Source organism: Periophthalmus magnuspinnatus, chromosome 14 (genome assembly GCF_009829125.3).
Source record: "Periophthalmus magnuspinnatus isolate fPerMag1 chromosome 14, fPerMag1.2.pri, whole genome shotgun sequence".
Classification (NCBI taxonomy): domain Eukaryota; kingdom Metazoa; phylum Chordata; class Actinopteri; order Gobiiformes; family Gobiidae; genus Periophthalmus; species Periophthalmus magnuspinnatus.
In genome coordinates, this window is record NC_047139.1 from 8,258,142 (window position 1) to 8,286,139 (window position 27,998).

Genomic DNA, 27,998 nt, shown 5'->3' on the forward strand with positions numbered 1-27,998 from the left:
AAAAGAAAATAGACTGTAGTTTGATTATTCTTTGGTGATGTAAAATTGCATCATCAAATCAAAATGACCCCATATTTCATTTGATGATACAACTCAAACATGGGAACAATAAGCTACTGCATTATTCTTCAAGTTTACACAAAGTTTATATTTGACTAGTTTTGATATGCACGGGCTTTTAAAAAGATGTGTATTTTCCTTTTGCAAGTTATTGTGCCAACCTAAACGATAGTCCACATGAAAGTATTATTTCGGATTTCCCTCCTTTTTCTTTCATCTGAAATACAAAAGCGACTCAGACCGGTACAGTCTGGTGCCGTGCCTATCCATAGCATCAACGGGGCAAGGCTTGGGCTGAGCACTTTCCATATACGGCGTTCCTACTACGGCAGAACACTCTCACTGTGCACGCATTCCAAAACGGTGACTTTTACGCACGGGTTTTACGCACGGGTAATCATCCAAACTGGTCGATTTTTACATCAAACAAAAACAAATCTAACGTAAACGATTATATTTTGGATAAACATCGGTATATGTTTAAGAAAATATGTAAATCTTCCGAAAGAAAATCCATTCATGATCGGAAAGACCCCGCCTATCAGCTCCGAGTGCGTCATGTTGTTTACACGCCCCTCCGGTGGATTATAAGCACAACGCGGAGGGCAGAGCGGGATATTTCATCAGATCACCGCATTGTACATCTTCTTCCTTTTCTGACATCTCTGCCCTTAAAACTAAAGTAAACAAGACAAGACTTAAAGGTAAGACAAGTCACACCTGATCCATAATATGACAGGTTTGAAGTGGAGTCTCCATTGTGATATTTACGCGTAAAACTACTTAGCCGAGAGAAAGTAAACTGATGCAATATCCCCTCGTGTCTTATCGTAACAGCTGTGGGCTCATTTTGAAAAACCACAATGACACCAATGTATATAACTTTGTGTTTAATTTGTGATTTGTATGGGAAATAAGGTTTTAGAGAGTGAAGTTAACGACCGTTGAGTTTGTCAGTTGAGCGGGCACCTAGCTTAAATGCCGCCTAATATTGCGCGTGGGAAAAAACGTACAACTGCTTTTAATTTCCTTTACCGTTTGTTTTTCTCGTTTTAAATACGTTTTGTGACTAAAACTAAGACTTTCCGTTGCGTATTCATTCATTACTGATAGTAAACCGGCGATGTTAGCTTGAAATAGTAGCAGGAAATCTCATCTCGAAACGTTAGGAAAGAAAAGGCGTGGGGTTTCCCTGATGCTACGTTCAATGACGCATAAAACACAGGATTTACACGTGTTCTTTAAAGATGCCACCTTAACAAAGTAAACCCGCAGATATGGCATGGTATTATCCGTGCATTACATGTAACAACACTGCTCTACGTAGCTCCATGTGGGCTGTGCTTACTACACCAGGCAGTATCAACACGCGAGCATGCTAACACTACCACAACAATTGACACAACTCGAGAATCTGACGCAACATTGACTCATGAACGTGGTCATTTGAAGAATATGGACCCATATGTGGTTTGGCTGGGTGGTAAGCGTATTATTATTACTATTGCATTAAATGAATAGTCCGTGCGTGCATGTTGCAATATTGCCGAAGACTCCAAAGGCATCATTACGCGAGATCTGGGCAGCCACGTCGTGCGGAGCTTCTCTGTGCCAGCGCGCGGTAGGACATGGGTCTGATGATGGACACTTGAGCATCATCCAACAAGACAAGACACCCAGCTGAGCGCAAGTAAGGTTATTTTGAGCCCAATTACTGTAGTTAATTGGCAACACGCCGGCTAAATGCCATGCCATCGCTACGAGTTACTTCTTGTGTTTCCAGGTGGTGTGCGCTGATCTGGCAATGTGTCAGTCTCATTTACTGCACGCGTGTGTGGTTGCATCAGCCGGCATTTTAACCTCTCCTTTTCAACTAATGGCAGAAATGTATTGTAATTTTGTAGAGAGCAATAAGGCGATTGCATATATAGATGATAGTAGTTGAAGCTGCATGCCACTGCTTGTAAATGGGTTGTAAAGGGTTCAGAAGAAGTGTTTGAGCAGGTGGCCAATGCTGCCACGTTTGAACTGGCTGAAATTTAACCCCTTGTAGTCGGAATATTACTTTTAACACCATCAATGAGTTCAAAACATTGCTTTAATGTAACGTGGAGACGTCAGTGTAGAGAAAAAGTAAACGCCTGCTGTGAATTAAAAATAAATAATACAGTAACTATTATTGCAGCTTCTAATTATATTTCTCAACAAATACAGGCCTAGTTATTTTAGTCTGACATTATTATAAGAGAATATCACAAACAAAATGCATAATGTTGCTTCCTGATTAATATTAATGTATTTTCCATGTCAGGTAAACCAATACAGCAGTCCGTCTCATGGCTTTTTTGGTCTGTCAACTATGTGTCGCAACTCAGAGCCAACATTTTTCACTTCAGTTCAATTAAAATTTGCTCATGTGCTTAAATTTACTCTTGTCCAACTAGTTATAGGTGTTCCCTTGTTTCTTGTCTGTCAATTTCTTTAGTCTGTGGTTGTCTGTGGGAGAAGGAGTAGATTTTATGTGACATTCTTGTTCACAGTGGCAGGTGTCCAGGTAGTGAGGGTCGCTCCAAGGTCACTCCAGGTTCAGTCCAAGTCCATTTATCACTACTTACACGCACACACTTTCAAAGGTCTCTGACCAATCACCAGTGAGACACTCAGAGGGCCTTTCACGCATTATGTAAGCCTAGAATTTACAAGTTTTAGATAAAGTTCAGCCTGTTGTGCGTTGTCAGTTTTGGCGTAAGTGGTGCAAAGTTACTTGAACTTGAGCACATATTTCCAACAGTTTAAGGTCTGGTCTTTTTACTCGAGAACTCCACAACCAAACTTCTGTCTGCAAAAGTATGGTGGTTTGAAGCAGTATATTTTGTATTAAATGGCAATGATTAAAAATCCATATTTTTTATGTTCAGGAAATGAATATTCATTAACATCTATTTGTTTTTAAGTAGACAAAACAAATTCCGATTGAAAGTTATCATTGTTCAATATGAGGAAAGATTTTTTGTTTTTTGTAGCCCAGCCTTGATCTCAATTGCCAAAATAGCATCTTATTAACTTCTACTGAAATGCTTAAATTATGTAATGTCCTAGTGTGTTACAGCAGTTGTCTTAACTTGCTGACATCAGTGGGAGCCACAACAACAAAGCCATGGGTTGTTTATATGGATGGAGCAAGCAGCTGCTACAGGCTGTAATGAGGTTAGCAGGTTTCTTCCTTCTCCCCATAAGCCTCTTAGCTCCATGGCTGCCGTTGGACCAATGCTAATTCAGGTAACTGCACCATTATCCTGCAGCAGCCTGTTGTAAATGGAGCAATTTTGGCCTGGCATTGATAGGCCTCGTGGATAAAGGGAAAAAACTCTAATCCAAGTTTGAAAGTTTGAATAAGAGCTCATTGTGTAAGCTCATTGAGTAGGACGTTGAAAAATTCTCCAAATTCAATTTGAATGCCAAATCATAAACATTGCTGCAAATATATATTCCCATGTATTTTATTGTTTAAAACAATAAAATGCTTAAACATTTTCAGACATTTGGGGACTTTACTTAAATTAGCTTATAGTTTGTTTAATTATTTAGGCCTTTATCATTTGTAATTAACTTTTAAGTTATGACCTAATACAGTTCTTTATAGTGTACTTCTAAATAAAAGCAGTAGCAGTCGAACTTGCTGCAGAAGCAGTGGTGCTACTGCTGTGTGTGAGTGGAGCAGACTACAGGATATCACCAAACCTGCTGACCTTCATGCTGTGCAGCAAGAGTGCTAACCATCCTGCCACCGAGTGTTTGTTTCTTCTAAAGGCTTTCCCATAAAATGTCTGCTAGATTTGTTCCTTGTGTTTGGGTGTTGTGCGTTACATGACTAGGCTTGTATGGAGACACACCTTCAGAAATCTGTCCCAAATTCAACTCCAGGCTGGCACCTCGTGAAAGCCACAAGGAAGGGATTATCAGAGGGTCTGACGTGGACCAGGGAACCAACAAGGGCTCTGTGAGGCCCACTCTCTCAGCCTTAGCAGACGACCCTTACTGTAGAGTTTTATAACACTGAAATGCTGGGAACTGTCAACAATGGTTTACATAGAGATGTCGTAGTCTTCTCAAGCTTTTTCATCAACCCACACTTCAGAAATGATTTGATGGTTTGCTTTGAGTTAGAGCTACTCCAGTGTCATAGGGTTTTGGGACAGCTCAGGTATTGTTTGTTTCAGTTGTCGTTAATCTTACAGCCCCTGCCAAACCCCTGAAATCACAAGGACTTTGGGCACCATAGATGGCTCTTTATGTGTTGTACATTGATGGCATCTTCAGATCTTGATTCTCGGTATGATTGGAAATGCCACACCACACCTATTTCAGCTTCAGAAGTAGTTATGTTTATTATGTTGGACGTTGGTCGTCTGAAGTTGTGTTTTTCTACATTGTTTGACACTGTTTGTAGTAGTCCTCAATTACACTCCACCGGACATGCTTTCATTGTTTTGAGAGGTTGTGAAAGCACCAGCACAAAGAAAGAAATGTATAGACGATGTGTGCTGACCTAAAATTATTTTGGGAACATCAAATAAGTTGTGAAGCTTTGGAGATTGCTTCCTTTATTTGAATTTACGAGGACCGAGGAAGTGAACAAAAAAAAAATAAACATACCAAATCCCGCAGGTAAACTCTGTTCTGTTAAAGTTTAATCGAAGACAAAAATGCTTCCTTAAAGGCTTCTGTCAGGTGACCACTGGTTCGTCTTGCAGGATGGAGAATTGAGTTTCACTTGTTCTCTTTGCCGCCGACTGTGACTGACCCGAAATGTCAGCCCGCCTCCTTCATGCTCCCTCAGAGTCAGATATCAACCCTTTAAGACATGTGACGGTGTGGTGTATTGCTTTACTTTCTTCTGGATTCTTCAAATGATTTAAAAAATACAATACAATAATTGTTTCATAGTACATAAATGAGAAAAAATGTTGTTCAAAGTGGAAGCGACAAACTACTATTCAGTAATACATCATTAATAGCAATCATATTACAATACTGTACATTATCAGTGATACCGTTTTTTTCACTGTTCAGGTTGGCAGATAATATAACTTTTGTTGTGTCTGTCCTGAATCTGGATAAATGAGTCAAAGGAGAAAGGGCATTTGGCATAAAACCTGTGTCAAATTTAGAAGGGAAACCGTCGGTCTAGGAAGGACACACGCTGATGTTTAAAATTTAGAAATACCTTGAGGATTAACATTTCTGTTTTACCATTGTTCCATCACATCCCACAAAGACAACTTTTGAATTATACAAGATTGTGAATAGAGAACCAACAAGCCACATTTTCAATATTGACGTCAGTATTTCAGATTAGCAATATTGACGTCAGTATTTGAGGTCAGACTAAGTTTGCTTTTTCTTATCAAGGAACAGTATGCTGTGTGCACATTACACCTTTATACCCTGTTCCCCCTCCATTCAAGGCTGTAAAGACGAGGGAGTGAATACGATTGAACTGAAAATACATGCGTAATTTTGGTTTGGGATAAAAGCTGCTGAACTCTTCCTCCTCAGGGTCATATCTATTGCAGCTGATTGTCATCCACCTCGATCCAGTCTCTTCTGCTATTGTTTGTGATAAGATAAAAGTGGCCTTGAAATTTGAAAGCTTTGCCTAGACCTCTGCATAAACTGTAGTAACGTCTATTTACACTGAGGTGACTTTAGTAGTAATATCATCCTTGAATCAAAACTACCTAAATGTCTTCTGTTATATTGATAATATTCAACTTGGTCATCTAGCTCTAGTAATATTGACACAAGTGTATTCCTCACTAGTGATAATAGAATTTATTTACTTATTTTGAATGCTTATTTATTTATTTTCAACTCATCCAAAATGTGACTTGTCTGAGGTTCAAGTACGGCACAAATGTGAGTGGACTCTGTAAATAAATTAGCCGCAAAAGTGCAAGCTCTTTTTTCATTTTATCAGATGTTTCTTAAGCTCAGTATTTTTCCTATAGGGCTGGGCATATTTTGGATCATACCATGTTTTGTTATTAGACAATATGTTCTTCCACCCCCATGACATATGATCTTTTGTTGTCCTTCAAAATACAATAATATCTAAATAGGGTCTAAACCAGGATATGACTAGACGTCCAGCATTTGCTCCATAAAGTGAGGATATTAGATCATTTAACACACAGTTAATCTGACAAACACTCACACTCACTCATTCACACACTCTATGTGCAAGTGTTTCTTTCCACAGATCTGAAATGCCACTGTTATTACCATTGCGATGCTATAGTTAATTGAATCAGAACAAATCATAAGACTGGATTCTTTTGTGCAGCTCTTCTGGATTCTGCATTTTTGTTGCTCTTTTTTGTGAAGTGTGTAGAATAATATTTGTGTTGGAAGAATGGATAACCTGGTGATCTTGAGTAATTAAATCTTGCAATTAAAAAATAGCTCACATTTTTTGAGTGTCCCGATAATAATGATAATCATGAAATATTTTGAGCAGAAATGGGCTCAAACATATCTTCAGACTTGTAGAAATATTACTTTACCCTTGTTTGAAAGATTACAAAGATTTTAATTAGAGAATATACACAATATTCCGATTTTGCATGTATTCAAAAGAAACATTCACAATATTAGCAATTATTTGATATTACATTTTTTGGACATAGGCCTTTCACTCTATTTGGTAAAGATTCATTCTGTCTTCAGTTTTAAGCTGTTTTGTAGCTTTTTGTCAGACAGGAGTGTTTTACCTGCTTTACATATTTCATTTACTACCTGTTCTCTTCAGAATCGTTATGTGATGATGTGGCCACGTAATGCTTCTGAGGAATGCTACAGGACTGGCAAAAAGAGTGTTCACTGGTCGTGACTTGTACTTTTGTGTTACTTGATGTTACTACATTACGATTATAACCTAACCCTTGAGTTATTTTTTTTGCGACTTAACCTTATTTTGCATAAGGTTAAGTCGCAAAAATAGAGATCGTGAATTCTCTGACGTGTAGCTTTTTGAACTTGAGAATTTCACTTAGTGTCTGTGCTTTATCTCACATTACTTTTTAGTGAGTTATAACCACCCCTACCTTCTAAAGCAAATATTGAATAAACGTAAGGAAAAAAGCCATAGAAGATGTATCTCGCTGAGGTAAATGTTAGCTTTGTTTTTCTTGTGTAATTTCATGCTGCGTGTTACATATCAAGGCTGGCTGTCTGCAGCTGGTTCATCTTATCGAGCTCCTGGTTCTCCTTGTCCTCATCCACTTGTTGATATTAGCTCAAAGAAGTCAAACCATATCTTCTCCTGCAGCCTTTGCCGTTCCCAGGCTTCTCGCTGCCTGTAAAAAAACACACACAAAATGGCACAAAGGAGAGGGAAGGCTAGTGTTTTTAATTGACTTACAACTGTGCTCTACGGTAGGTTTGTTTATTGAGAAAAATTAAATGTACAACGAGCGTTTCTTTGGACTAGGGTTTCCTATGCTCCGCTGTGGCAGAAAAAGGTAAAAAGATTTAATTCCTAGAAGTTGTGTAACAGATGCTTATATGGGCTCATGTAGTGAAATGACCTTTTTTATATAATATAGTCGAATGATCTGTTCAAGGGTATTTTCTGAGAATGTTTCTGACTGCTCGGGCCTCACATGAAATCTAAATCTGTCTAAACCCTGCTATGTGATATTGGTGTTTGCAATGAAACTGCTACTTAAGCTGCAATAGTGGCATTCCATCACCGTGTGACAGAGGAGCGAATGAATAATGCACCGAAATGTTAAGCGATGTTGAGTTTCTAGAAAGTGCTGTGAACAGTTTGGTATGTCAAGATTATTTGGTTAATAATTGTGATTTTTCAGGTCATAGGTATAATTTTAGAAGCCAAAAAAACCCACAAAAATTCCCAAACCTTTAAAATTATACTTGAAATATACTGACGCGCTATAGTTTGTTGGCAAGTCTATTTTTACTGTTTTCATGGGATTTTTGCATGCGTAATCTTGTAAGAACTGTAAGGTGCGATCTCCTTCCATGTTTGAACTCTTGTTTTGTTGTTTCTTCACAGGTTTAATCTGCGGCAAAGAAACTCTCTGACCACACAGCTGCTACTTCCTGCTCATCAGAGTCTGCGACGCCCACGACAAAGCGGCCCGATATCAAACTGGTGCTTAGATTACCTCCACCATCTGCCTGCAGCACTCTCTTCGTCCAGTCCTAGCCGTGTCAATCACCCGCCCGCGCACATCTCTTTAAAAAAACAAAACACTGCTTAAAAGCCCACTCAGTCACAGCAAACATGGTGAGCAAGCTGTCTGCATTCGGTAAGACTCTCCTCCGACGTCGGTTGTTGGACTGTTCCGGAGAAGAGACCCGGTTCGCCCGATGCCTGTCCACGTTAGACCTCATTGCACTCGGGGTGGGGGCAACATTAGGGGCTGGGGTCTACGTCCTGGCTGGAGAAGTGGCCCGGGAAAAGGCAGGGCCAGCCATAGTCCTGTGTTTCCTCATCGCGGCATTGTCCTCCATGTTGGCCGGACTGTGCTACGCGGAGTTCGGAGCGCGGGTCCCCAAAACGGGCTCAGCCTATCTGTACAGCTACGTCACAGTGGGAGAGATATGGGCCTTCATCACAGGGTGGAACCTCATCCTCTCATATGTCATAGGTGAGCATTCATTCACCCTTTCTGCATTTGTATGAACCTAATGCATCTACTTTTTGCTTTTATCTCAGTGATGATATTCAAATGATGCAGAAAAAAGTGTAGGAACTGTACAATTAAACACATTGTAGATTTCTGTTCTTTTATCAGTTCTTTCCATATTATAAGAGACACAGGCCATGATCCTTTGTTCCATTTCAATGCTGTTAAACACTTTTAGTCAGAAATCTTTAGAATTTGAAATCAAAATAGCTTCTCTCTATAAAGTCGTCATGTTTAAATCCCTTTCTCACATGATTGAAATATTGTTAATGTACTGATCATTGTAATATTAGGACATCCATAAGACTGTACATTGGGGGTAATGTCTTTTTTGCACCACATCTTTGTCCCAGTATTGAACCTTACCTGATCTTACAGGTACAGCCAGTGTGGCGCGGGCGTGGAGCTCCACCTTTGATAACCTGGTGGAGCAGAAGATCTCCGGGTTCTTCAAAGCCTCGATGGCCATGAAGGTCCCGGGACAGGTGCTGGCCGAGTATCCTGACCTGTTTGCTCTCATCTTGGTCCTGCTGCTGACAGGTGGGAAATTACAACCTACCATTTCAGTTACAATAAAAGACAAGGGTTATATAACATTGTATTTGTTTAAGTACAATGTTGCAAGTGTTTGACCTCCTGTCATGGTCTTATTTTTTACATGTATATACATTTACACATTTGCAGAGAGCAAGTTTTTTGGCTTTAGCTTTAGCCACAAGTACCAGAGATACCTTCATTCTTGACAATTTCAAATACCAAGAATTTTACAAGCTCACTCTCCATGTTACTCAACTCCAGGTGTCCTACTGGGTGGATACTGTTCATCACTGAAATGCTTTTTAAACTCTATAGTGTTTTCTTGTAAAACATTTTCCATAATTACTTGATTTGTCAACTTGATGGTTTCATGATTGTTAACTATACAATGCAGCTTATGTTAGCGAGGTAGGAATGTTTGGCCATTGTTTTCTGATGAGCTAATAAAATTATCTGGGGAAAAATAGAAACAGTTGCTATAAACATACTAATCAATAATCATAAATGTATGCATACAATAATCAGTGATGAAAAATGACAGTAGTGGCATAACAAGTAAATAATTGTATAGTATTTATTGCACACATATTTAAAGCTCAGTATCACAGTAACACTTGGCTCAGAAGGCTTTATGTAAATAGACAAGCGCACATAATGACAGCACGCCATATGCTGAGGAATTCCCTGGGGTAACAAGAAAACAAAAACAAAAAGGGGTGTGAAAATAATGTTTTTTTGAGAAATATATTATTCACTCCTCCTTGTCTTTGAATCTGACCATTTCCCTCCCTTGTTAGTAATGGATCCATACATTTACATATAGAGTTATGCTAATTGAAAAGATGGCTGTATTTACATTAGCACCTCCTCCTTTACAGTTACATAATGTGTTCAGTTTAGCGTGTGATGTTGTAAACGGGGTAGTATCGGACAGTGCTGGCTGCTGTTCGAGTGTGATGGAGAATGAACCACCCACGTTTCACTGGGTCTTTAACATCGATGCCAGTAATGCTGCTGCTATCCCACTGCTTCTTCAGAGTATCCCTAAGGTTCTCAGTACGGCACTGTTAAAAACAAGATTCAAAAAGTATAATGTTTTTTGTATTTTCAGTATTTTTTGCATAATATAGCAATATATTTAACAAAAAGCTTCTCTTTCGTCCAACAGGCCTTCTTGCGTTTGGTGTGAGTGAGTCTGCATTGGTGAACAAGATCTTCACGGGGATAAATCTGGTGGTCCTGGGTTTTGTTATCATCTCCGGTTTCGTGAAGGGCGACCCGGCGAACTGGAGTCTAACTGTGGAGGACTACATTCGCTTCAGGAACGACACCAACAGCAGCGGCTCTATCAAGTCAGTGTCTCGGCGGCACAATATGAAGCCTTGTATCACTGGAGGCTGTGTGTTGTTGTGCATTTCTCACAAGTGTGTGTCGTCTTGTGCAGAGTTGAGGAGGAGTTTGGCGTAGGCGGCTTTGCTCCGTTCGGCGTGAGTGGAGTTCTCTCTGGAGCTGCCACCTGCTTCTATGCTTTTGTGGGCTTTGACTGCATTGCAACCACAAGTGAGTGTTTATATAAGCTGTAAACAGTTAATTAATGCTTGTGCAATATGGCTGCTGTGGCAAAACGTAACGAAAATGACGACCATTTTGTACATGAATAAAGATAGAACTTTATACCAGTGCCATTTATAGTAGAAAGTGAAAGTAGTGAAATAGTGGTACGAGTACTTTTTCCACCTGACACCAGTAGTAGTAGTAGCAGTAGTGCTGTAGTAAGTTTTACATTCTTTCACCTGTCTTTCATTGGGTGTGCACAGAGAAGGGTGTGTCAATGACATGTTTGTACAGAAATACTACAGCGAGGCGTGTCCAAGGTGTGAGGATCTGTGAACTATGAACATTGAAGCATTTTGTTGAAAGAACTATATTGTTTTATGACACATAAATGATGATTAACCTTTTATTGTAATCTACCCTTACAATTCCCAAGCTTCAAACTGATAACACACAATCAATAAGCAAAACTTTTGTGCAAATATTGGGTATTCATCAAGAAATTGTTTATTGTAGAATTATACATGTTTAATTGCAGCAGGTTCAGTACAATATGTTATAAATTACCTAGTCAGCGCAGGATATGGCTGTATTATATTAATACACTTGGATTTATGATCAAATATTTATTTTGTCGATTACTGACCTCAGCTAGTACCTCTGATATTTATAGTGCTTACCATTAAGTCCACACATTCGACCTTTCTAGCCCTTATTAATGTCAACGTCTTATTTTGTTATATAATTTATAATTTTGACAAAGCTATACTGTCCCCTAATCTAGTTACAATTGTATTAAACATTAAAAAAACAAAAAAAAAGATTACTAGGAATAATATTTGAATTTCGAGGACTAGTCTACTGTTAAAATTGAATAGTAATGACTTTTTTTTCTTTCCCTCCTCAGGTGAAGAAGCGAAGAACCCAATGCGTTCCATCCCTATTGGCATTGTCGCGGCTCTGCTCATCTGTTTCATCGCGTATTTTGGCGTTTCGGCTGCTCTGACCCTCATGATGCCGTACTTCCAGCTCAACACTCAGAGTCCTCTCCCTGAAGCCTTCTCCTACGTGGGATGGTCCCCGGCTCGGTACATCGTGGCCGTGGGGTCCCTCTGTGCCCTGTCCACAAGGTGAGGAACCAGGAATCGGAGTTATGATTATTGAGAGGAGAAACTTACACCAACTATTTACTTTATACTACAATTATTACTGGTCAAAAGATTATATCTTTAAAATTGAAATATGTTCCTTGAGAATTAAGTATCAGACAATAGTGAAAGAACAAATCTTACGGTTAAGATAAAATACAGTATTTTTACCTTTGAAATGATCCTACCGTCATACCTGCTGGCGTCTATAATTATCTCTTTACAACCTTGGACCGACTGAGAATCTGTTAAATCCCTTGAACAGGTTGAATGTTTTATGTTTATATACTATATTATATTATATATATTTATATACTTATACTGTTATACTCTTCTCTCTGTAGTCTGCTGGGTTCCATGTTCCCCATGCCTCGTGTCATCTATGCCATGGCTGAGGACGGTCTGCTGTTTCGGTCCCTGTCCCGAATGAACGAAAGGACCAAGACCCCCCTCCTGGCCACCATCGTTTCTGGAGTCATTGCATGTAAAGTTTGACAATAGAGTAATCTCATTTGAATTAATCTGTTTATCTCCTTCTGCATATAAGTGTTAGGTTGTATATTCATCGTTATAGTTTGTTTTGGACAAGTATGCACTGCCACATTTATTTTACCAGTGTAATGTCAAGATAAGCACAAAGAAACACTACCCCACAGCATTAAGATGAATTAAAATATAGATTAAGCCAACAGAATAAAATGCATTTAAGATCTGATTACTCTGTGTCACATTGCTAACTCTAAAATCGTATATCTATTTCTCCTTTGTAGCTTTGATGGCCTTCCTCTTTGACTTGGCTGCCCTGGTTGACCTCATGTCCATTGGAACTCTTTTGGCTTATTCTTTGGTTGCCATCTGTGTCCTTATCCTCAGGTAAGACATGTTGTGTTACATTAGTTACATTAAATTAGCAATTGAACTCAACTTTAACATGTTACCAACTCAATCTTTTGATGCCCCCCTCTGGTGCCAAGTCCATTGTAAAAAAACGGAAAAAAACCAACAACAACTGAATTTCAGTAGGATATTTTTAATTTAGTTAAATTGAAATAAAAGTAAACATTTGATACTTGCACCCTTCAGGTACCAGCCAGGTACGCTGAACTCACCCAGTCAGATGGAGAAGCTGGTGGAGATGGTGGGAGGGGAGAAGGTGGCGGTGAGCGGAGGCGACAGCAGTGATGAGTACGGCACAGACGAGGCTGACGAGAGGCCGCTCAAAGAGACCTTCACCCTCAAACTGCTCTTTGTGCCAAGCTCCAAAAACCCAACACATATCTCTGGAAATATCGTCTACTGTACGACTGCTATTGTCTGTGAGTCTGACATTTAAATATTTTTTGAGACAAACTTCAGTTATACATTTTTTTCACATACTTTAGGCTATTTATTTTGGTACAATGTTAAACCGATTTATGATAAAAAGGGATGTAAAAGGAAGAAGTAAACGATGGTTGAATGTACTAGCTCTACCTCTTTGCACGATGATTTAACGAGACTAATTTGTAAACATTTATATAAATCTAACCTTAAACTATAGGGCTAAATGCAAAAACTAACCAAGAAAGTGGGCACACTGGAATGTATGAAACAAACTGTATTGGTGAATTTGGTTTTGTCTAGTCCTAGCTTGTTGCTTCCTGGATGTGTTATAATAACAAGTAAGTAATGATTGATTGACTTCTTTTTTATTTTTGCAGCCATTTTTATCACAGTACTGTGCGCGTTGCTGGCTAATTTCCCGAGCGAGTTGTTGAGTGTTCATCCTGGGGTGCTGGTGCCTGTCATTCTTTTGGCTGTGCTCTGTGTGCTCTGCTTCATCATCATCTGTCGACAGCCAGAGAGCAAAGAAGCACTCACTTTCAAGGTGAATATACTCAATATACTCAATATACTCAATATACTTAATATACTCAATATTTAATAATTACAGAACCAGTTTGAAAAATCACCCACTTATTTTTCGTTACAATATTTTCTTTAACGTAAGATACATTTTACTGTTTTGGCTTCAGATAAAGTGATAAAGGGATATTGGTGCTTTTTAGATTCCAGTATGTGATGTCATAATCTCAAATGGGGAATTACATTGTACTTTATCCAAAAGGTGTAAATGCACAAAAGTTGAACCTAATAATTTTTATTACTGCCTAAACCCTCAAACACTGTATCACAACAAAAATATTTATTTTAACAATATTAATTTTAGCTGCCCCCATGTGTATTAAATATTATTGGCCAACAGAAAGTTGTGATGTCATCTGAAACCCAGTGATCGTTTGGCGATAATTAAAAATGGAAAATATCACACATATGACCCACAATTTGAAAAGCCACTGGTGTCTCTCTGGTTTAGTATCTTATTGTTTCTGTGGCATATTAACTAAGGCTCGCTGTATAAAATTGAATTAGTTAAAATGACCAATCTAAATCCTCATGGGAACAGTGCTTAGTAATGTCAATGATCAAATCTATTTCAGTAAACTCATTATGAATGGCTTATTAAATAAACTCATGGCTATTTCCTGTTGTTTTTCCGCAATAAAAACCGACCCTATTATTGTCATGCTGATACCACAGTATCATGTTTTATTTGGTATTTCATGCATTGGCATTTGCTGTATTGTCCTGCAGGTCCCTTTCCTCCCCTGGCTCCCTCTGTTGAGCGTCTTTGTGAACATCTATCTTATGATGCAGCTTGACATGGGGACATGGCTGCGGTTCGCTGTTTGGATGGCCATTGGTAAGAAACATTTATTGCTATGTTTCTTTTAGGACTGTGCCATAATCACATTGTTTGTAAACCAGCTCTAGCTCTTCCCAATAAAAAATAGCATTTCAAAGAAGAAATATATTCTCATAGCTGTCCTCCTATATACATAAATTTTAAATATTCAATTAAATTTTACATCACAACATTCAATGTAACAAAAATTCAAATCAGTTTGAAAATCTAGAAATATGAATAAAATCATGCTAAAATACTAGCTAAAAAAATTATCCATATCAGATCATCCTTTAAAAGCAATTACGGTATAAATGATTCTTACATAACTTTTCCATTTCCAGGTTTTGCCATCTACTTTTTCTATGGCATCAGGAACAGCAGCGAAGCTTCAAGTCGGTCTTCTCCACGCAAATATGAACCGGCCCAAACCAAGGCCCCCATCTACACCGGGGCTCCAGACGACAGTGACGTAGAAGGGGCCAACACTGCGTGACACCATGGACTCAAATCATAACCCGGGCACCATTTCAGCAAAGTCTAAAATGCCCTGTGCACAGTTTATACCTCTCTGACGTGAGGCACTGGCCGTGGGAGGTTTGCGGTCAATGTGAGTTATATGGTGAGTTAGCCTTAGCCTGTTGCTAATAAACGAACAATGGACTTAATTAACAAGACATTTCCACGCTACGCTTACAACTGGAACAATGTTACATATTATCAGCAATCTACATGTATGTGCTTCTTGGGCTAGACCAGTGGTTCTTAAACCTTTTGACAGGTAAAAGTAGTTGGAATTACAAAAAACTGCCTGAAATGGGCAAATCAAAAAGAGAATCAAGACTAAAAGCGGAACAGGCTTCATTTAAAGGCATTAGGCAAGGCAAGTTTGTTTGTACAGTACAATTCATAATTCAAAGTACTTTACAGAACAGGAAAGTGTATAAAGCACTATATAAGTGGACTTTTTCAGACCTAAACCAGGTCCAGACCAGTATTAAACTAGAGCTGCACCAAATCAAAACCAAGTAAACCAGGACCAAAGACAAAATAAAGTTAAACGAAGCCTCAAGTTCTAAACCAGGTCTAAACCAGAACCAAATCTTACATGTTGTACAGTTTGAGAACCACTGAAGCAGGGGGATTTTCCGCCTATTAGGACACTTGAATTTAACTGTGTGTGTGTGTGTGCGCTTTAGGCCTGTGTGCTTATTGTTACAGCCTGTTGAAATATGTGCAAAAAACAGGGTAGTGCTAAACATGTTGTTTACAGTCCGTTTGTTCCGGGTCAGTGGCACTTCTTGACGTCATGTTGGCTCTGTAAACCATAACTCCCACAAAACAGCCGTCCACAACATGCATTAACTGATTTTTAATAACATAAGTATTTTATTATTTACATTTGGACACAAAGTGAAAAATTTGGCCTTTATTTATGTAAACCTGACATGTTTCACTGCGTCGTAAAGAGCATTTAAAGGTATAGCATGCTGGATTTCCTGTTTCTTTTTAGACTGAAATGTATTATCTATCCCTGTAGCAGTGGGTACTAAATTATTTAGTGTCTTCAATATTTCTTAACTACTGCCTTAATTTGCCTCTTTCTATTTATGTATTTAAACAAGAATCTCAAAAACCCCAAAGATTATTTAATCTTCTTAATTTGTAGACTTTGACCCAACACTTGAGATCCCAGGTTTAATGTACAATGTCAGGTCAACAGCCACCATTTTACTCTTTTGTTTACCAATGAGGGCCACTTTTGGGTGTGTAGCTTTCAGCCAATCACAACTCACTGGAAAAAACACTGCTAAACCTCTAAAGGAAACAGGGCATAGGGCCAAGAATTACCTAAAACAAATATCCTGCATTTTATATTGTTAAATGTTCTATAGATATCCTTTTTAAGGAGCATCACTATCAAATGTGAATTATTTCTAATTGTCAGTGAAGATCTGCTGCAGAATAATTTATTCTGCTTATTCATTTGTTCTGGCCGATCTCCAAATATCCACAGATTTGACGAGATTTGCACTTGTGAAACACTCAAAATCACAATCTGAACCTAACTGTTATACAATTTGTTTCCATCAGAAGTGAAATGGGGCCTGTGTCTACAGCTTAACTAACATAGTTTTGTCTTCTGCTGAATTTTATTCTTGTGAGAGGATGTATCTTTTCACAAATGTCTTTAGTTTCAATGGAAACGTGTCTCTGGCAGCTTCGTCTGTTGAGCTCACAATATTTTCTATTAGTACATGTACATTTACTCTTTGTTAGAATTGTTAATATTTAAATGTTTGTACAATTTTTGGGACTCGGTTTTCTTTGCTTGTCAATCACTAGACAATATGTATTTTATGTTACATATTAGTGCTTTGGACTATAATGAACTTAAATGAAATAACTGTATTTTTGTGATTTTTCTCTGACCAAATGAACATGTTTTGGATATTTTTTTCCAAAACAAAAATGACTGCTAAACCCAGTCTCTAAATTCTTGTAATTTTTTATTTTATTTTTGTAACATTTTGTCCCTATGCTGGGGCAAAATGAAATATTGTTTATAGCTTTGGTGACTTTATTGAAGTAATTTTAGTCTGTACATTGTTAGTGTTTAACTGTATTTTTTGTATTTTAAATTATAACTTTATGATTTGGCTTTTGTACATTAATTTCTCTTACACTGAAATATTGCTGCTGTAAGTAAAAAAAATCTACTTATTTTGAGGAAGAATTTGAATACATCCACTGTTACAGACATTTTTTTTTGGAAATTGTGCCTAAATAACCATGTCTTACTTTGGGTCTTGGGCAGGTCAAGCTATGGAGAATCGTCTAGTTTTGAGATGTCAACAAAATGTGTTTCATTTTATATCTAAAAAGTAACTTGAATCCTGCCCTCAGCCTCCTCCATATTCAGTGCGATATCATCCCCTCTTTGCTGTGGCATCAGCAGCAATTGAACTACTTTTGTCTGTTTTATATCATGTAAATATGGCCGTCATGTAAAAATAAACTGTATTTTCAATGTTTTTTTAAATAAATAAAATGATTCATCCTTACAATATTTCAGAGAGTTGTTAGTTTGTTTTGGGGAATCTAAGGCTAAACTTCCTCAGTTCAGTTACAGGGAGGAAACTTCAGTGGCAAAAATGTTGTGTAGCTGCTTTACCTGGTTATGCAACCTGCATATTTAAACTAAAGTAGCTTTTATTAGGGAAACACCCTTAAAACACCAGGGATGTGTAACTGGCTAATTTGTATTGTAATTAAATCTGACAGGTAGTTCCAATTTTATTTACCATAAAACACATACACCAAATGTCCTCTGCTCAAAATCATGTTGATTATAATCAAAATCGTTTATATAGTGTAATTATTTATTTGTTAATGATCTAAAACTATCTGCTGCTCACGCACTCCTCTTTACTGGACGTTTTTTGTGACGCAGAGGAAGTGATCATTGTTGATCATGTGACAAACCCATAAACTGCAGGCTGTTGTCTCTGGCTGCTTTTGTAGATGGACATCGCCCCCTTATGTTCATGTTTAAAACTACAAGTAGAACTATAACAGCGCGTTAACAAATGTGTGGTACGTTACCTACAGCAGTCATAAAACTACTTTAATGTACAACGAACAACAACAGGGGACAAAAACAAAGCCCATTCCTGACTGCATTGATCTTATAGTGTGAGGAGCTCAGATGGAGAAGTCAATGGCCCCTCATCAGCACCGCGTCTGGTGCGTTCAAGTGCACATCAGTACTGCTGCATGACGACAGCAGATGTAAGAGGACACAAACTGAAGTAGGTAGGCCCTATATGGAACTGGATGCACCAAGAGAATAAAAAGCACAACAGATTAATATGTTATGTGTATACTATAGCCTACTTAAGTGAGAAAATTAGACACTTTTTTTTCCAAATTCTTTAAAATAGTCCCACAATATAGCCAATGCTACTTTATATTTTACACGTTATCTCAATATAACTTTGAAATTAGATTATTCATGTACTGTACTGTAGATTAGCATTTCTATAATCCTGTAAATAGCATAAAGCCACAATGATTGCATGTGTGAGAGTTTTTACGCACAGTCCCTGAATGCAGCACGGGTTATTGGCCCCTCTCACATGAGTCCCACTGAAAACTTCCACTTAAACTCTCATTCAGACTGTCACTGGACTGTGGACTTCAGCTTTTCTCATTAACACTCACTCTTCTCCTTTATTGAGTGTACAACTTTTGCATTTGGTGATGTTTTGGACACGCAGTCTATTTTTTTAGGAGTTTAGTAGACTCCAAAAACATTACTTTGTGGTGTATTTTTATTTAATTCATGACATTTCCTCCCTTTTAACCGCGGTATTGTGGCTCCCGGCCGTGGCCATGCAGCAGGAGCTCCTCTTTAAAGTGCTGGTGATTGGGGACCTGGGAGTGGGGAAGACCTCCATCATAAAGCGGTACGTCCACCAGATCTTCTCCCAGCATTACCGCGCCACCATCGGAGTCGACTTCGCCCTCAAAGTGATTCACTGGGACAACAACACAGTGGTCCGACTGCAGCTCTGGGACATAGCAGGTCTGTGCAGAAAGAGAAAAAAACTCTCACTAAGAGGCAAAGTCTTAAAAACTGATGGTTACCCTTCTAATACACTGGGATTGATCTAATAAGACATCACATTTAAGCACAGTAGGCCAATTAAGAGTAGGCCTAAGTATGAAGAAGTGAGCACTAAGAGTAGACCTAAGTGTGCATGAGTAAGCATTAAGAGTAGGCCTAAGTATGTGTAAGTGAGCATTAAGAGTAGGCCTAAGTATGCCTGAGTAAGCATTAAGAGTAGGCCTAAGTATGTGTAAGTGAGCATTAAGAGTAGGCCTAAGTATGCCTGGGTAAGCATTAAGAGTAGGCCTAAGTAGGCCTGAGTAAGCATTAAGAGTAGGTCTGAATATGCAGAAGTGGTCATTAAGAGTAGGCCTAAGTATGTGTAAGTGATCATTAAGAGTAGACCTAAGTATGTAAAAGTAATCATTAAGAGTAGGACTAAGTATGCCTGAGTAAGCATTAAGAGTATGTCTGAATATGCAGAAGTGGTCATTAAGAGTAGGCCTAAGTATGTGTAAGTGAGCATTAAGAGTAGGCCTAAGTATGCCTGAGTAAGCATTAAGAGTAGGTCTGAATATGCAGAAGTGGTCATTAAGAGTAGGCCTAAGTATGTGTAAGTGATCATTAAGAGTAGGCCTAAGTATTTAAACGTAATCATTAAGAGTAGGCCTAAGTATGTGTAAGTGATCATTAAGAGTAGGCCTAAGTATGTAAAAGTTATCATTAAGAGTAGGACTAAGTATGCAGAATTGATCATCAAGAGTAAGCCTAAGTATGAGTAGGCCTAAGTAAGCATAATTGATCATTAAGAGTAGGACTAAGTATGCATGAGTAAGCATTAAAAGTAGGCCTAAGTATGTGTAAGTGGTCATTCAGAGTAGGTCTAAGGATGCAGAAGTGATAATCAAGAGTAGGCCTAAGTATGCATGACTGATCATTAAGAGTAGGCCTAAGTATGTGTAAGTGGTCATTCAGAGTAGGTCTAAGGATGCAGAAGGGGTCACTGAGAGTAGGCCTAAGTATGTGTAAGTGATCATTAATAGTAGGCCTAAGGGTGCAGAAGTGATCATTAATAGTAGGCCTAAGGGTGCAGAAGTGATCATTAAAAGTAGGACTAAGTATGCGTAAGTGAGTATTAAGAGTAGGCCTATGTATGCAGAAGTGAACGTTAAGAGTAGGCCTAGGGATGTGTAAGTGGTCATTAAGAGTAGGACTAAGTATGCAGAAGTGAACATTAAGAGTAGGCCTAGGGATGTGTAAACGATCATTAAGAGTAGGCCTAAGTATGCAGAAGTGAACATTAAGAGTAGGCCTATGTATGTGTAAACGATCATTAAGAGTAGGCCTAAGTATGTGTAAGTGGTCATTCAGAGTAGGCCTAAGTATGCAGAAGTGACCAAGTAAATTCTTGTCATTCATATAAAACAAAGGCATTAGTCTACATTATCTGTTTTAAATTGATTTTATTTCACTTTTAGGTCGATATTTATATCCGTTTTATTAGTCATTTTTCTGTGGGTACATGGGAGCGGATCTGATCTTGGTTTGTCAAGCAGGCGGCACCAAGTAAGATCTGTGGAGCGGCAACCCCCCTTATACTAAGAAAGCATGTTTGAAGTACAACCTCTGTATTTAATAAATGCAAGATGGACAACAAGTTTAATGCCACACTGTCACATTCTAGGCAAAGCAATGACATGGCTTTGAGAACATTAAAACAAGTTGGCCAACAATATGTGATTTATTGCTGATAAAAGTTAAAATTTAGTATTAAAATGAAGCGTAGTGTCTTCTGCATATGGCCTATTAGACTAGATTTATTTCTGCAGATATTTATGATCTTTATGATGGTTCAAAATGATTTACTACGGTTTATCGCAATATTTTCTGAAGAAATGAACGCACTTCCAACACAGTTATTGTGAAAGGAGTGTGTCAGGCCATGTGTCCACTGAGAATCTGGAGGAATGCAGATGTCTCATGTTTCTGTTTTCAGTCACATGATTTCACTTTTCTTCACAGACGTTCTGTTTAGAGCTGCACACTGGTTTTAATGCGTTATGTTTTTTTTTTTTAATTTTCTATTCTGATTCGTTTAGCTTTTGAGTGAGAGATGTATGTGCTTTGCAGGACAGGAGCGCTACGGGAACATGACCAGAGTTTACTACAGAGAGGCTGTGGGGGCTCTGGTGGTGTTTGACGTCACACGAGCTTCTACGTTTGAGGCTGTGCTCAAGTGGAAGGACGACCTGGACTCCAAAGTAAGAAGACGCACTAAACCCGAAACAAGTTAATCAATGAATTCCAACCGATAATCGTCAGTTAATTTAGTAATCAAATTAAGTTATCTGGGCTACACACAGAGCTCAGGGATTTTATGACTCTGACAAAACAAGAATTATAACAAAATGACACAGGAAACATGTACATTTAGTGTTTTTGATTAAAAAAAAAAAAAAAAAAAAAATTGCATCATGCAGCACTTTAGCTTTAACCAGGTAAAATTTGGTAAAAATCTCATATTTACAGGCCTTTTTTTTAACAACTCATGGATTAATCAAACTCGGTAGATTATTAGCAAAATAATTGATAGTTGAAGCCCTGAGACTCAAAATACAAACTAGAATCACGTGATGTCACAGTATTGTAAAGAGTAAGTATGAATTTGTGTTAGATTACAGATGTTTTCACCTGGTTTAAGGTTAAGATCTGCAAGTAGACACATCCATATGGAACCAAAACTGGCATATAGTTGATTTGTTTCTCTATCAACAGTGAAATTTGTTTTTTTTTTAACCTACTACTGTAACTATACACGTCCTGGTTTTGTGCTTATTTGAACCCGGTTTAGTCCTGAGTGCACTTAGCTTGATCTTGTTCTAGTTCTGGTTTAGTCTAATCCCAATTTTGATATAGATTTTTGTGCACTAGTAAGTGTGAATGCATGGAACTCATGAAACAAAGGACGCTCTGCTCTGAAGATCAGGAGTTCACAAATAGCTCGAGGTCCTATTGTATGTTGCAAGTGGAATTACTTTTCTGGACTCTCAGAAATAAAACTCTCTGTAAAGAAACTGAATATTGGCTTACCATGTTGACGGCCCGCACAAAGGGGTTTTCAAAATGTTAGCTCCAAAAAGTAGATACGAAATCCTGACGTTGCAGATAACAAAGTGAAACATTTTTTAGGTGAGGGCCAAGGTATTCACAGCACTGAATACAAGAGACATATTTTCATACCTTTTGTGTTTTAAATGTCAAAGAACACTGCGGTGCGCTGTCACGACTGACCAAACATCTGCCTGAAATGCCATTGACGCTTTTATTTAGGACAAAGAGACTACAGCTGTCACATATTTGGTCTGCAGAGATACAAGAAAATGGGTTTGTGCTTTTTACAATTCACCAAGAGAAATGTTTTCAAATTTTCAGGGTTAGACAGTAAAAGGGTTCAGATAGTTCAAGTATTGCTTTGGTGCTTGGAGTGTTATGTTTGCTACTTCTTTTTAACCATAATAAAACATGAATCCAATTGTTTTTCCCATTTGGGGCAGCAGAGAGCTAAGTTACTAGTTAATACTTTGATATATTATGGGAGACATTGTACACTTATATCAGAAGATAGAGACACAGATCAAAAAGTGGTGTTTCAATTCTTTTATTGGAATTGGATGCTGTTGTTGTATCATTGAGCAAGACATCTCGCCTACGTTGCCTGTATTAGGTGTGTGCTTGTTATGATTTGTGTTGTTGGTGTCATGTACTGTATGTATGTGTGTGAATATCTTAACTTTAAACATTTGTCCTTTCAAATAAGTGCTAATTTGTAGTTAGACATTATTTACTCTGGTCAGTTGTCATTTTATAGCTGCAAGGTTGTCGGTTTGAACCCAGATGCGTTCAGTGTATACTAGCGTTGTACAATGCCTGGACAAAAAAAAATAAAAATAGGTAAAACATTGTAATATTTGGTTGGACCACCTTTTGTTTTGATTTTGCTTCTGCAACGTCACAAGATTTATTTCCATCCAGTTTTGCATTAATTTTTCACCAAGATGTTGCATTGATGCTGGTCGAGTCTGACGCTGCACAAAGCTTCTCCAGCTCATCCCAAAGATTCTCAATGGGGTTAAGGTCTGGACTCTGTGGTGGACAATCCATGTGTGAAAATGATGTCTCATGCTCCTGATCCACTCACAATTTGAGCCTGATGAATCCTGGCATTGTCATCTTGGAATATGCCCGTGTCATCAGAGAAGAACAAATCCATTGATGGAATAACCTGGTCATTCAGTATATTCAGGTGTCAACTGACCTCATTCTTTGAGCACAGACTGTTGCTGAACCTCGACCGGACCAACTGCAGCAACCACAACGTATTTGCTTAGTTAAATCCAGGTGGCGACTTTTTTTTTTTGGCAATTGAGCAAAAAACCTTCACCCAGCTGTCTGTGTATGAATGCATGAATTCACACAGATTTCCTTCAGGTTGTCACCAATGGAGCTGGAATATGCAATGCTATGCAAATTGGTGTGTTCAGACTTGGCCTGATTTGGTTTGAGCCCAGATTAGTCCTGGTTTAGCCATGGTCTAGTCTCGGTTTCGTTCCAGGTTTAGTCATAGTTTAGTCCCAGTTTTGATGTGAGTGAGCGAGAGCAAGTGTGAACATACATTTACTCTATTTTAAAATATTAGGACAACTGTCTTGTTTAAATAGATTGATAAGTTGGTTCGTGTTGCTCTGAAAATCCACTCTAAAACATAAACATTTAAAAGAAACGCTGTTGTGCATTGCTCTACAACTGTCAGAACCATAGTGTATTATTTTATTACGTGGTTGGTTGATGTTCTATAACACACTAGATTTCATTTCAGAGATTGCCCCGCTGCTTTGTAGTCTATACTGAACCTCACATGTCTGCAAACCACAGATAGTCCTCGTCCCACGTAAAGAGATATATCTATTATCAATCCTATGTTGCCACCATTTACTGCTATAGAAATCCAGGACACAAGAAGCTTTCATAGTCCCTAATGACATTTTACAAGTCGCCCTGTTTACTACTACTAATAATAATAATACATTTTATTTCTAACACACTTTACATTTGAACAACAAATCTCAAAGTGCTACTATGATAAATAATTCTCTAATACTAGTTTTTCAGGCAGCAGTGCAATTGTATTATACTTTATTTGTGACAACTTGAATGAAAACGTGTCTATTTTAAGGTCTTTTTATGAAGTCTCTCGGCTGCTGTAAGCCAAAGAACAATAAACGCACTGAGTAGATTTGTGAGCGAGCTAATCTGAGCAAAGTAAAAGCCTTTTTGTAGCTAGGAGCAAATTTGGCGCAAAGCGATATTTCTTGTGGTTTTATTAGACAACAAGAGGCAACCTATTTACTCAAGGTATTGTTTTTCACACAGTTAATGTACTTGTAGCTGTCTTTAGCATCTTTTACGTCTGATGTGATTTATTCTCTGGTTTGTAGGTGACTCTGAACCACGGCAGACCAGTCCCTGCGGTGCTCTTGGCCAATAAATCGGACCAGCTCGCATCTCACAGCCCCAAACTGGACACTTTCTGCAAAGAGAATGGATTTGTGGCCTGGTTTGAGACTTCGGCAAAGGTACAATGGTGACAAATAGGCAATGTATGGTTGTAAAAAAATCAATAGCCAGATACTAATTGATACTAAAACCAGTACAGTTGTCCCTCGCTATAACATGGTTCATCTTTCACGGTCTCAGTTTCGCAGATTTTTTGGTGCAATTTCGCATGCTTTTTTTTTACAGTGTCTGAGCGTGCATTGTGTTCTGCGTCCTGATTGGCTAAGGGACTGTAGACCATTGTCCTTCAGTCTTCTCCGTGTCGTGTCTCTTGTAAAGTACAGAATGTGTTCAGACAAATGTACATAAATGTTGGATCGACACTAAAGTGAAGCGGCGCCAGAACGAAGAGGCACGATCAGAGGAACTGTGAAATACGCATGGGTCACTATTAATTAATTAAACAAGAGAGATATGTGAGTGTATAAAGTGTGTGGTGAGGGGTTTTACAGCCTTAAAACATATATAATAATTGTTAAAAAAAAAAAAGATGCTGACTACTTTGCGGATTTCGCCTATTGCACGTTATTTTTAGAACGTAACCCCCGCGATAAACAAGGGACCACTGTACTGAAACTACATTCTAATTTTAAGTATTGATACTGGAGAAAAAAAACGAAACTTCTGTCTTCTGTCTATATCAAAACTAGTGAAAAACAACATGGTAATATTAAAGTTAACTTTTTTTTTGTGATAAAGATTAAATATTTCATTTTGTACCAAGTAATAAATACAGATAGAGGTGTAAAATACCTTAAAAATGATAATGATGATTAGAAATGATCACACTTGTTGTTTAGGAGATATGTAAAATTAGAATATTGAGTACTGTCGATACTTTAAAGGTCCTATATGATGCAAAATTTACTCTTGTGAGTTTTAAGCCATGTCAGAATGTTATTACTTCTTCAAAAACATACCAGGAGTTGTTGGGTTTCATTTACACATGTTTGAGTAATACTTTATTATAATTCTGCCATCATCTCCGAACCTCAAACTGTGCTGTTCCAAGTTCAACCAGCCTAAATATGCAGGGTTTGTGTGTTAAACATGTGTGAATGAAACAAAAACAAAGCTCCAGGCCTGTTTGTGATGAGGAAACATTGTAACATAGATCAGAAAACAGCAGAACATACAGTAGGACCTTTAAACTATTTTTAAAGAGACTGCAAAAATAGCTTATTAAAAAAATACGCAAAGGTACATTTTTATCCACGCCTAAATACATACATATTTTAAACACAGAGCTATAACAGTCAACCTGCTTTCATGGGTTCATAATTATCTGTCCTGTGTCTCTATGTACAGTCTGACATTTGCAGGGTTTTTGAGGGTCGTGTCTAAGGACAGTGGAAATTCCCAGCTCTGCGTGAATGAACTCAGAGACTTTCTAATGAGTTTCACAGCGAGGGGAGAGTCAGACGAGCTAACAATAAGAGCGTCGCTAGCCAGAAGTCAACATGAGTAGATCTTATTATATTTTAAAGGTTAGCACCAGTTAGTTTCGTAATAAGGTCACCTGTTTAAAATTACAGTGATCAATTTGCAATCTAGGATAGCAAGACCTGAACAAGGACACAGGACTTAAACATATGCTGCGCTGGAAAGGATGATACCGATAATTTAAGTTGTATAATCTTATCTCTTCTTAAATCCTTTAGGAAAAAAGAGATGCATTTTGTCCTGTGGGAGGCGCTCTTTCCTATAAAATATGATTCTTTAAAAGTTTGGGAAGTATTAAGTGATGAGAAGTGATTGTTGATTTCCAGTTTCAATTGTGTAAGAAAGAAGACCTCCACAGCACCATCTGGGTCATCATTTACACTTGTCTTGGTTCAGTTATGATCTAGTCCAGGTTTACTTCCGGGATCAGTTCGTTTAATCCCAATTTTGATGTGGCGGCTGGATATTTATTATGTTGTGGGGATAAAAATCTGTCTACACGCTCACACTATGGGGAGCTGTCGCCTTTATGCAGACAGAGATCAGGTTACAATCAATCAATAAATAAATAATTAAATAGGGATTACAACATATTATGCTTAGACTTTAGGGTTAGGGAAGTAGTGACTATGGTGAAGGTTAGGATCAGTCACCGGGAAATAAATGTAAATCAATGTAATGTTTCCAAGTATCATGGAATGTGTGCGTGTGTGTGAAAAAATTCAAACACACTTTCACTGTTGAATCATTGCTTTTTTCTTGTGTCCCAAAGGAAAACACAAATATCGAGGAGGCTGCTAATTGTCTGGTGGAGCACATCATGAGTAACGAGGAAAACCCTGGTTTGGAGAGAGAACCCACGTCTCTGGTCCTGTCCGGGTACAGCCACAGCCACCGGGACCACTTAAACATCAACTGCCCCTCCTGCCCCAAGTGGTGACCTCTTCTGCCCCTCCTGCTGCCCCTCCTGCTGTCCATAGTGGTGACCTCTTCTGCCCCTCCTGCTGCTCCTTGTGGTGACCTCTTCTGCCCCTCCTGCTGCTCGTAGTGGTGATCGATTCTGCCCCTCCTGCTGCCCCTGGTGGTGACCGATTCTGCCCCTCCTGCTGCCCCTAATGGTGACCGATTCTACCCCTCCTGCTTCTCCTAGTGGTGACCGATTCTGCCCCTCCTGCTGCCCCTGGTGGTGACCGATTCTGCCCCTCCTGCTGCCCCTGGTGGTGACCTCTTCTGTTCCTCCTGCTGCCCCTAGTGGTGATCGATTCTGCCCCTTATGCTGCCCCTGGTGGTGACCTCTTCTGTTCCTCCTGCTGCCCCTAGTGGTGACCGATTCTAACACTCCTGCTGCCCTAAGAGGTGACCCCTTCTGCCCCTCCTGCTGCCCCTAGTGGTGACCTTTTGTGCCCCTCCCGCTGCCCCAAGATGTGACCAATCACGTGACTTGTGTGGCCACATGTCCAGGTCGAGGAGCTGATGGTCTGTAGAGATGAAGGACAGTAAAAATCTGACACAACCTGCGTCAAGACAGTCATTTGTTCAAGGATGATGGTTTTGTGTTGTTTTTTTTTTTTATTATTCTTTTTTTATTT

General features: G+C 38.6%; 2 protein-coding genes across 2 annotated transcripts; both read left to right on the forward strand.

Moving 5' to 3' along the window:
* The first annotated feature begins 646 nt into the window (after positions 1-646).
* On the forward strand, positions 647-17,809 carry slc7a3a (solute carrier family 7 member 3a). Its single transcript, XM_033977854.2, has 12 exons — positions 647-764; positions 8,141-8,738; positions 9,156-9,317; positions 10,483-10,666; positions 10,759-10,874; positions 11,776-11,998; positions 12,361-12,500; positions 12,787-12,889; positions 13,100-13,332; positions 13,717-13,883; positions 14,651-14,759; positions 15,086-17,809. Exons 2-12 carry the CDS (start codon positions 8,372-8,374, stop codon positions 15,235-15,237), a joined length of 1,956 nt encoding a protein of 651 aa, XP_033833745.1. The 5' UTR covers positions 647-764; positions 8,141-8,371; the 3' UTR covers positions 15,238-17,809.
* A 1,065-nt stretch (positions 17,810-18,874) lies between these two features.
* LOC117381021 (ras-related protein Rab-38-like) lies at positions 18,875-27,349 on the forward strand. Its single transcript, XM_033977855.2, has 4 exons — positions 18,875-19,329; positions 21,484-21,614; positions 24,849-24,986; positions 27,182-27,349. The coding sequence occupies exons 1-4, from the start codon at positions 19,137-19,139 to the stop codon at positions 27,347-27,349; spliced, it is 630 nt and encodes a 209-aa protein (XP_033833746.1). The 5' UTR covers positions 18,875-19,136.
* The last annotated feature ends 649 nt before the right edge of the window (positions 27,350-27,998 follow it).

Coding starts and splice junctions, on each gene's coding strand:
- slc7a3a (XM_033977854.2), top strand. CDS start 8,372: ATGGTGAGCAAGCTGTCTGCATTCGGTAAGACTCTCCTCCGACGTCGG. Junction 12,501..12,786: donor CGTTTCTGGAGTCATTGCAT/GTAAAGTTTGAC, acceptor TCTCCTTTGTAG/CTTTGATGGCCTTCCTCTTT. Junction 13,884..14,650: donor AAGAAGCACTCACTTTCAAG/GTGAATATACTC, acceptor ATTGTCCTGCAG/GTCCCTTTCCTCCCCTGGCT.
- LOC117381021 (XM_033977855.2), top strand. CDS start 19,137: ATGCAGCAGGAGCTCCTCTTTAAAGTGCTGGTGATTGGGGACCTGGGA. Junction 21,615..24,848: donor AGGACGACCTGGACTCCAAA/GTAAGAAGACGC, acceptor TCTGGTTTGTAG/GTGACTCTGAACCACGGCAG. Junction 24,987..27,181: donor GGTTTGAGACTTCGGCAAAG/GTACAATGGTGA, acceptor TGTGTCCCAAAG/GAAAACACAAATATCGAGGA.